Source organism: Centroberyx gerrardi, chromosome 16, assembly GCF_048128805.1.
Source record: "Centroberyx gerrardi isolate f3 chromosome 16, fCenGer3.hap1.cur.20231027, whole genome shotgun sequence".
Lineage (NCBI taxonomy): Eukaryota > Metazoa > Chordata > Actinopteri > Beryciformes > Berycidae > Centroberyx > Centroberyx gerrardi.
In genome coordinates this window covers 13,133,270-13,144,010 of record NC_136012.1, presented here as the reverse complement: position 1 = coordinate 13,144,010, position 10,741 = coordinate 13,133,270, and the positions used below count along the sequence as shown (strand labels likewise).

General features: G+C 47.4%; 1 protein-coding gene across 1 annotated transcript; it reads right to left on the bottom strand.

Moving 5' to 3' along the window:
• Positions 1–324: 324 nt before the first annotated feature.
• Positions 325–10,287, bottom strand: nexmifb (neurite extension and migration factor b). The gene is made up of 2 exons (XM_071916994.2): positions 10,206–10,287; positions 325–4,547 (listed from the first exon to the last, which is right to left on the bottom strand). The coding sequence occupies exons 1-2, from the start codon at positions 10,285–10,287 to the stop codon at positions 325–327; spliced, it is 4,305 nt and encodes a 1,434-aa protein (XP_071773095.2).
• Between the last annotated feature and the right edge of the window lie 454 nt (positions 10,288–10,741).

Genomic DNA, 10,741 nt, shown 5'->3' with positions numbered 1-10,741 from the left:
CAAAAATAAAACTGAAACGACTATAAGAAGAACAAACAAAGCAGAAACAACAAAAGCAAGAAAAATGCAGCCATGGTCGTTTCAAATCTCAATCAAGCTTGACACAATCACTCAATAGGTAGTTTGCAAAGTACAAGAAGTTTTTCATGCAGATATTAATTTCCTCTTCGGGGGGTTAAAAGGAAGTGGGGGGTAGTCAGGGGGAACGTAGTAGTCATGCAGCTCTGGCATAGCGTCAGTGTAGGTATGCTTGGGAGGGGGGAGGGCTGAGCAGGTAGTGGGGGAAAGTGAGAAGGGGGTGCAACAGCAGCTGATAACAAAATATTACCTCAGTTTCTCAAAAGAGGTCATCAGTGCTATGTCCTTATTAGGGTCTCTCTCAGCTCGCTTCCCCTTCAGTGTCTCAATCCGAGGGAACTTTGCACTGGTCTTGTGGCGGTACAGCTTTTTGTGTGCAGGCCCAGGGTTAATAAAGTTGGGTTTATCAAACATGTTACAGCCCAGAGCTAGTTGAGGGAATAAGGGATGAGAGGGGTTGAATTTGGCCTGGTTTTTTCCTCCCTTTCCCCCCGCCTTTCTGCCTCTCCCAGCCCCTGTTAGCACAGCTCCTTTCTTCTTCAGGTCAGCCTCTGTGCCTGCCAAGATTTTGAGGGTCTTTAGGTTGAGGCTATTGGCCTCAGGGGGCATACAGGCCTCAGACATAGGGTTCCACAGTGGCTCAATGGAGGCCATCATGAACCTCTGGACCTCGGCCATGCCAGAGACAATGTTGGACAGAATGTTGGAGGGTTCCTCAAATTCTCTCTGGTCGTCCCCTACCAGACTGTTGCTCTCCGACCAGCCGGTGCCAGACCAGTCCCCAGTGCTGCTACTGTCAGTCAGGCCCGTACCACAACCACCTGCCTGGTTCTTTGCTGCCTTCCCCTCTAACATGGCCTTTATCTTTTTGGTGGAACGGGAGTTCTGTTTGGGGGCCTTGACCTTTTCTGACTTGGGAGCTCTGGGTGCCCGAACTTTCTTTGGGCCCTGTCCTGCAGCTGCCTGTTTGTAATTGCCTTTCCTCTTTGACTTAATGCTTTTCGCACCAGCCAACATCTCACCGGTCTGTTCATCAAAGTCTGTATCACCCAACTCCTTTTTATCTAAACATAAGCCTTCCTGACTGTTAAAGTTGTGCAGTGGAAACTGGCTGTCTTCCACTGTGTACGTGCCTACTGTGTGCTCCTGTTGCTGCATAACGTCACAGTTCCACTTTACCTCCCTACTGCAGTCCAGAGTCATATCATTCACATCCTGGTATTCTCCAACATTCCCTGCCATCTTCATCTCACGCCCCACCACCTGAGGGGACAGGTTGGGGGTCTCAGGAGGGGAAAGCTCTGACAGTGATGAGTGTCTGAACTTGTCAGGGGTGAAGTTGGAGATATCTAGCAGGTCCGAGGACTCCCTGAGTGGGGTGAGGGCGTCCACACTCTGCTGAATCACCACTTTAGGACTGCAGTGAGCTAGGAAGCTGTCTCGGCCCTCCTCCTCGCCCTCACGCTCACAAGACTTGAGGCTGAGGGAGCTGTAATTGCTGGACGAGGCTGACAGAGAGCCCACTGAGTCATAGCTGATGAGCCTGCCATTGTCTGTGCACAGGGACCCTCTCTGGTATTGCACCTGGCCCTCCACACAGGCAGACTGACACACTTGCAGATCTGCCCCAGGCTGCAGCCCAGCCTCGGTCAGGTAGCTCTTCTCATAAAGCAGCCTGTCAGCCTCAGGGCTCAGCTGGCTGTAGTTAGACACTGGCAGGCTGTCATTCAGGGGCAAGGCAGCAGGGAAGTTGTTGGGTAAGATGGGCGTCTCGGGGGTCTCAGGCCCAAAGCTCTGGCTGTGACTGGCGCAGAGCTGTGGGTGCCACATCTGGGGGAAGCTGGGACAGTTTTGGGGAGACTGCTGGAGCTCGGACTCCGAGGGAGGAGAGAGGACGCAGCTCTGAGCGAGCTGCAGAGAAGAAAACTGTTTCTCCTCTAGGGACAGCCCCAGAGGATACTGCTGCCTAGAGGGCTGCTGGGGGAAATAGGAGATAGCTGCTCCACCAGAGGAGTCTGTGGCATCTAACAGGGTCTGCAGGTAGCCCCCGGGGATGACAGGGACCCCCGCCTCCACCTCCTCTGTGGGGGGAGCTTTGTCAGTGGAGCAAGTGGAGGAAACAAAGGGGAATTTCTCCTCGGATGTGTGAGCGGTGGTGGTATTGTCAGAGAAATGGGGGCTGACTGTAGTTGAGCTAATGCCTGCCTCTCCTAACCCAGCAGTAGGGTCCTCAATCTGTGCCGCAGCGACACAGGCATCCGTTTCATTTGTCACGCTCCTCCCCTCCTCTCCTTCTGCCTCTTTCATTTTCTTGCTCCTCAGCCTGGCTTCGCTTTTGAATTTCCTTATCCTGACTGTTTTATTTCCTCCCAATCTCCTCCCCTCCCTCTCCTCCCTCTCCTGGGAGCGGCTCTTGGCTGTGACTGTGTGCGTGATGGAGTTTGAGTCTAATGTGACTGGGAGGCCCGGGGCTGCTATTATTCCTCCTACCATGGGGGTGGCCTCTTCTTTAGTGACACCTCCCTGGCCCTGATCAGAGAGAGGAGAGCCCTGTGCCATTGCTGATTGCTCCACAGTGTGAATCCTCTGAACCTTAAGCCTGTTTGCAATCTTGTATTTCCTTTTGGGATGACTAGAATTAAAGGGGCGATGATGGCGTCCGTTTAGATGAAAACCGCGTTGTCGTTTATCTCTGGCAGCCAGCTTAAGCTGCTCCTCTCTCTCTCTTTGCCTCTCCTGCCAGAAATCCTTCAGAGGAGCCAGCGTCTCATATTTGCTCACTGCGTCGGCGTTTAAGCTCACAGTAGCTTCGACAGGGTCCAACTTCCCCAGTTTCACTGACATGTGTCTCTCCCCTTTGAACCTGTTGATGATGATGTACTTGATGACCACGGGTGGCTCCTTACGGCAGGATTTCCGACGTTTCTTGGGGCACCAGTCTACATCTTCCTCCTCTTTCTGACCAGCGGGAACTTTCTCTTTTTTCTCTGCATTCCTCTCACTCTCAATGGAGTCGACGTCATATAGGTAGTCATCACTGTATCGGACCTTCCTCTTGGAGCGCAAGCCGTAGTTGAGAGGGTTGGAGGGGCTGAGGAATCTCCTGGAGTGGCCCTTCTTCAGCTTGCCCTCCTGCAGGGTGTCTGAGGAGGAGCCAGTGCAGGAGCTGTCATCACTGTATTCACCTGACTCCTCAGTGGAATTGAAGTCCATTAGGTAGCTGACTTTGGGAGTGGACATGGGTGAGCCTTGGGAGCCATCAAGGGGGCTCCCGCCACTGCAGTCCCCTGCCTTTCCCTCCTGTTCTGCCCCCAGGATAAGCTCGTCGGTTTTGGGCTGGAGCTCTTCGGCACCCCTCCTCAAGACCCCTCCTCCCTCCTCTTTCTTGGCACAGTTGGACAGGACACTAGGAAAGAAGTTGAACTGGGTCTCCTCCTGGAGCACATTAGTCTTTTCCCTCATGTTGTCCTGGAAGGACTCGTAACGAATCTTCAGGGAGCAAACGTCGCTGCTCAAAGTAGAGTCATCATCTTCATCATCGAACAGATTGTCAACGTCCTCCTCAGAGAAGAGGTTGACTGATAGTTCATTCTTAGAACACAGGTCCAGCAGCTCCATCTTGCTCTCGCTGATGAAGGACTCAAAGTAGCCCCAGTCCTGACCGGCATTAGCCAGCAGAACCTCCTCCCCGCTCACCTTGTCCAGCAACAGCCCCTCATACAGGTTCTTAGCCGTTGCATCATCCTCTGGGTCATCACAGTCCTCTGTCGTTTTGTCCCCATCCGCTCTCTTCCCCTCGCCTGGGGCTTTAGGCAGAGGGAAGCTAAGCAGCTGGTCAGAGAGGAGCTGCTCTCCATAGTGACTCACTGCCTCCCCAGCATGGCTCAGGCACTGGATGCTGATGTTGTTGATGTCAGAGAAGTCCTCTCGGCCCACGTCCCCTATCCTCACACTTAGCCCAGTGTCTGTGTCAGGGTTGGTGGTAGGGTCATGGGGCGGGTTGTGGATGGAGTTAGGGTCGGTAGCATCGCGGGTCTCGATGAAGCAGCCGAGGCAGGTGCGACTAGGCTGAAGAAGACACTCTTCTGTCAGGGCAGACACAGTGCCAGGCTCCATCATTGTAGCTGACAGAGGGAGGGCGATGGGCAGTGGAAGGGGGGTCTTGTGGGCGTCTCCCGTCGAGCTCCAGGAGCTTGCAACTGGGGTAGGAAGTGAGGTGGGGGTGGGAGTGCTGTGAAGGTGGGGGACTATAGCTGGGGCCTCATGGGCAGCAGGGCAGGGGGCCACAGTCAGGCCCAGAGAGGGGTCAGTGCCAAGGGGCAGGGGGAGGGACGGTGGCGTAGGCGTGGTCCTCTGGTGCGTCGGGCAGGCCCTCTGCAAAGTCTCTGCGGCGGGAGGAGGCGAGGATGGAGGAAGAGCAGCATCAACGAGTCCGCGCAGCCTCAGATCTCCGCTCTGCTCACATACCCCTGGAGGATTAAAACAAAAGGTTTCAGTTTTTTCAACTCTTTGAACTGTAAATATGTCTAAAGTTAAATTACATTGTTTTTTGTTCTGTAGTTACACTGACATTTCTTCTGGGCTGGCAAAATGTAATTAGTGTCAATTAACCCCCTAGAGCTGAAAATGTCATTTTGTTATGCCAGCCTTAAACATTAAATTCAGTTTTGGTGATAGATTCAAAGAGTTATTAGCTATGTCAAGTAATGACAATTTCTCGCTTATTTTTCTCGCTTGACTAAATGTTCAAATGTAGAGTTCTAGAATAGGCCAGGAGTAACACCACTGTACACAATTTCTTGAGTATATAGAATACATACAATAGATTCAGGAATGGGGTCACCTATTTGGGTAATCTCATGCTGAGTAAGCCTTTTAAGAATTTGTAAACAAAGGGATATAAAACCATTACTCTCAAATTGAACATCCAAGTCATTCCATATATTTTGATAGCTGTAGTAATTGTAACTATATGTGACATATATTTTTATTCATTAAAAAAGAAGTCAGTACAGAGATGCACTACTTCACAGAAACAATATGTATTAATTGGTAAAACACTGATCTATGGTATTAAGTGTCTTCCTTTATGAACCAAAGAACATTATATGAAATAAAATGTTGTGTCGTGTTCTTGCTTTACTCCTCCCTCCTTTTAACATGTCATCTGTGTACAAGCAGGTCCAACCTAGTTCCTAAGTAACAGGATAACACAAAATTACCAAGATTGGCAGCAACAATGGCAGTAATGACTAAATTGAAAGTAGGTTTTGCTGATTTTCTACAGGTCGATTGTGACAATGTCTTAATCAGTTGAAGAGATCCATCTGATGAGTAACAATCAAAACCCACAGAAGCTGGCTTGCAGCAGCAGGCAGATAGCTTTGTTTGCTCTGCATAATTAGATGACAGCAGCGGAGGCAGGTACGTACACATGGGACACGACAGGCCCATATGTTGGAGACTGTATAACCAATATCATCTACACCTGCCTCCCTCCACACTCCAAAGCTGCTGCCTCACACATATTCTTTAAGACCATGCCAGAAAAAGAAAAAAAAACAGAGTGATATACCACAACAATTAGTGCATTCCCAGAGGTTAACTAGCACCGCCCCCCATTTTAGAATGGATGCGCCTGATCATTGTTGGGGTAGTGATAACCGCTCGAGGGGAGGGCTGCTTAAACAGTATTCAACATGGCTGCATCGGTAGAGTGAGTAAATCTTTGAATATGGATATGATTTGAGAGTGATTTAACGAGGTAATGAAATTTCTGAGAGCAGGTCCCTATGGGTCTGCGGCCTGCAGACACATCGGAGCAGCCAGAACGCCTACTAACAGCATACAACTGCGCTACTGTCATACTTAATGAAGAAAACCTCAGGAGAAATAAGCATCTTCTCTCCTCCTCTCAAACTCAGAAAACTGTTATAGCAGCAACTTCTCAGAAGCGTCACAGCGAGGCGTTTGCCATCGGTTCACTTCAATCTGTGAGCCACGGTGGCCACACAGCCAAAAGCACGTTATTGACACATGTTCTCCGTGGAGAGAGTCAGAAGGACAGATATTCTCTTTTTTCCACTCAACAAGCATATTCCATTTAGTATTGCTTTCTGGGACACATTCCATTACATGTTACTTTGTGAAAAATGAACAGAATAGGGCGAATATTCACTTGTTTTTCCCAGGCATGGACAAATACTTAAAATCCAATTGGATTTATTTGGAAGTGTGTGGAAACAGTGCCAGTACTTTGGAATCTACCAAATAAGTCTTCAACACTTGGAGACAATGTAAATATAAAGAAATGATCTCTTTCATCAGTCCTACACAGAAGCAAAGCTACAGAAAGAGGCAAATTTCAAAAAGGGAGAAATCAACTTCCTTTATCCCCCGGTGCTTCTATAAAACCTGAGCTGTCGCCTAATATTGCCAAAAGATTGTTCAAAATTGCTGTGAAACATTAAACTCATATTGAGAAATGTGTTTCCTCAGGGTTTATAATGGATTAACAATCTACCCTATCCAATGTGTGTGTGCATGTGTTTTTCTGGTGTGTGTGTGTGTGTGCGCGCACGCGCGCGTGTGTGGATGCATGCGTACGTGTGTGTGTGTCTGTGTATGAGAGGGAGAGTGATAGAGTGTGAGTATTGGCTTGGGGGTATAGTGTTATCGAGAGGCCATCTGTCTCCAGCTGGACCATTAGCTCTTCAGCTGTTCAGAATGTGCCACAGATCAGTCAGTCAGACAGGTACATACACGCGCATACACACACACACACACACACAAACACACACGATCTCACAGCAATGACTGAGGCTGACAAATCGAGTTTGACATTAGAGGTCAAAGGGGGAAAAGCAGCCTCATCTTCACTGATATGGCGCAGCGTAATGTCACTACTGCATCTAACCTGGCAAACATAAACAAGATGAACATACAACATGCTCACTGCTGCCAGTTTTCAATATCTACAGAGGGAACAACTCGTATCCTAATAAACCACAAGCTACGCACATTCTGAGATCATTCTAATGCAGTTGTAGTTTTGTAATTGTGTTATCGGGAGAAGCGCTATTTGAATACGGGCTGAGGCTGGATGTGACACAGCTCATGCAATCTGGCATGGACATCCACCAGTGAGCATATGGAAGGACCCTGGCTGCTGGCAGGTGGTGGTGATCTTCTGATCCCCGGCCCTGCCAAGCCCAGCCATGCTAGACACAGCCTGACCACCGCCAAACTAGACTAGACCGGACCAGACCAGACCAGCTAGCGCTCTGAGCTGCACTCGCTCTCCTCTATCTGCAGTCTTTCTAACCGTGATGTGAAGAGCTCCATCCACCTGAGGTAAACCCGAGTCTGCCGTGTGCCAGGCGGCTCTGTGGGGAAACAAGCCCACACTGAGGGACATGAACATGGACATGAGGAGAGAGACAAGTTGGCGGCTGTGGCCTCATCTATTAGTGTGTCAGATGCCACACACGCACACATAGGCGCACGCGCACAAACAGCTACACACACACACACCCTTGCACAACACATTATTTCCTCCTCTCACAATACACACACACTGACAGTATCAATAAGAGTAATTATAACACTCATGAGATTTCTATATGAGAACCATCTGTCATTGACATTAATATGCATCAAATTCATATTTCCATTACCATTCCATGTGGTAAAGGGGACAAAATAGTTCAAATATCACAATACGAAGTATTATCTAAAAGAAAATAGCTGACTTGGCCTTTTCCTCCTTTTAATGGCTTTTTGAAATCTCTCCTCCTTCCCATCCCCCTTCCCATTCCCTTCTTCCTCCCCTTTTTGCACGCTATCTCCATCCCTCCCAACTTCCCTGCTCCTTATCCCTGTTATATGGAGGCTTTTACATTTGTAAAGTGTCGAGCTAGCCGTTCTGCAGCTCAGCCACCCGGGGCGTTCACTCATCCAGCTGGTAGGCCAGCTACAGAAGCTGCTCGCTAGTACCTACTGCTCCATCTTCACTATATGACATTTTGTGAATGGTGGGGGGAAATCAATCCAGCCAGTACAGGATGTTCATAATAAGTGGTGAGTAACTGCAGCATGATTCATGGCCATCCTCCTCAGAGAGCTGCCCTATTCCTGCTCAATGGAGCCGCTTTCACCCTTCCCTCTCTCTCTCTTTTTCCTACTCTCAGTCTCTCTCTCTCCTCTCCTCTCTCTCTCTCTCTCTCTTTCTCTCAGTACCTTTCAATGCACAGGCTAGTGCTGGGGATAATCTGTGTGATTCTGACAGTGGGGGCCAGTCAGCCCCCGCTTAGCCTGACCAGGGCTGAAATACTAAGATAAACCCCATCTGAGGCCCGCTGCTGCCGGGCACAGAGAGAGTCTGTGGCTGGGGAGAGGTGGACTATAGGGGGCAGCAGGTAGAGGCAGAATGAGCCTAGGAAAAGTGCATCTGGTCATCCTTGAGACCAGTGACAGGCAGGGGCACACAGGCAGGGGCACAATTCACATGAATAATCAAATTCTGTCAACAGTTTGTTATATCATCGAAACATCACAGATAAATTTCATAGCATGGTTCATATATAATAGAATAGAAAGAGAAGGAGCCAGGAAAACCAAAAAAAAATATCATGCCATATAACTAACATAGGGTACACACAGACCCATTTTGCCTAAACTGATGAATGTGAGTGGAGGTGAGAGAATTCACGGCTGCACCTTCTTTGACTGCATGAGGAAAGGCGAGACTGTCCTCCCCCAAAAAACGACCACATAGGTCGTTTGTTCCTACCCTCTAATACGACCCACAGGAGCTTCATTTTATATATTGGGCCTTCAAAGTGCTGTCTGAAACTAGGCCTGGGATGGCTTGTGTCCCTGAAATGAGAAAATTAAAACTTTGTTGTAGAGCTAAACCAAATTGTTGGAAAGGTCTCGACCTGGAGAGTAACATATGTCAGTATGAAGATTCTACATGGCTCCTGCTTTGAAATACTGACCTTTGAACCTTGACCTCGGTGTATGTTTGAAGGCTTATAATTCAGCAACAAAAGGGGTTACAGACATGGGAGCTACAAACAAAAGGACAGTCCAGGAAATAAACCAACATCTTTACTTTTTCTTAACATAGATCATCTAGATGCAGTGTAATTACTAGTTCGGCTGTACTAGATATTTTATATATTCAGTAGATATATCTTTTTACGACCACTTTGCAAACCGGAAGAACTACAACTGTGATTTCAGCGATAGCAGCGTGCATAGCAACCACTATAGCAACGATAGAAAGCCTGAATGAATCGTTGTAATAACTAACAAACTAAACATCATATACATTCACTGAACGAAGATTATGAAAATAAAATGCACATTTCTCGCTAGAAATGTTATCAAAACGCATTGTAATGCCGAAACTATCTTAAAATATTGCATTTTCCACTGAGAATAAAAGGAATGTCAGCCATTTTTTTTTTCGCCGCAGAGAGAAACTTGACAGTCACGTGACATGGACGCAGACCAACGTAGCCATCTCCCGCCGCCGGTAGGGGCGCTAATTTAGGAAACGCTCCTGTGGGTCGTATTAGAGGGTAGGAACAAACGACCTATGTGGTCGTATGGGTTGGAGGACTTGTTGGGAAAGGCAGATGTCATATTTCTGAGTTGTGCAACAATTGGAAGAAAGGATTAACAATAGCTTAAAAAGCTTCATTTAATGTGTCTTTTTCTCATTTTCGCTTTAAAAAGACAGGATGTGTTTCACGTTCCCCGTACCTCGTCAAAGAGCTTAAAACTGAGAAGAAAAAAAAAAAACTGATTCCAGAAAGCCAATTCCATGGTATTTGGTATTAGCAATTGTCTTTTTAAAAATTTCAAGGCTTTGTGAAACCATTTTCATTAGGCTTTCATTTATTCTAACGAATGCTGAATAATTCCTGAGAAAATTAAGTTTCTTTTCTTAGGTCAACAACAAAGTATCTCTTAACTGTTCAAAGCAAATCTTGATAGAATTAAAGGGAAGAATTTCAGTTGCCGTGTTTCATGTGTATTTCTCTGTTGAAAAGAAATGATATCCAGTGGCTATAATGTTGGAGAGGCAGAGAGTTGAGGAGAATGTCAAATGTTTTCACCTGTGTTCTCCGCTGCATTTGCATTCTCCGGTTCTGAAGTCTTCACGGTCAATGTGAGACTGCTGTCTGTTAACGCATCCATCAATACGGCTCAACGCTGCACCTCCTACGCATCATTCTGACTGTTCCACCTGTTGAACAAGAGAGAGAGAGAGGGAGAGAGAGGGAGAGAGAGAGGTGAGTATGAAGGGAATCATTAGCATGTGACTGCCATGTGTCTGAACAACATTTACAACAATACAGTACATTTCATTAGAACAAAAATAGTGACTCTAGACATAGACGCAAACACAAACTCGCAGTAATCCAAGAAAGCTCAAAACATGATAGAGACATCAAAGAGGCCCCTGGGGTGGCAAACAATCACTCATTTCTACTCTAATTGTATCACAGATTCTCATCTAAGATTAATTTCAACTCTGCCAACCAAGAAAGTACACAAAGAATCACAGCTGAGATCACTATGGCAACTGTATGCCACACTATCCTATTTTAAGCTTCATTTAACATTTATAGCAGAGTTGTTAACCTATGGG

Excerpts from the sequence above, each read along its gene's own strand:
- nexmifb (XM_071916994.2), bottom strand. The coding sequence starts at position 10,287 with ATGGATGCGTTAACAGACAGCAGTCTCACATTGACCGTGAAGACTTCA. Across the intron at positions 4,548-10,205 it reads AAATGCAGCGGAGAACACAG|GGGTATGTGAGCAGAGCGGA; the intron begins GTGAAAACATTT and ends TTAATCCTCCAG.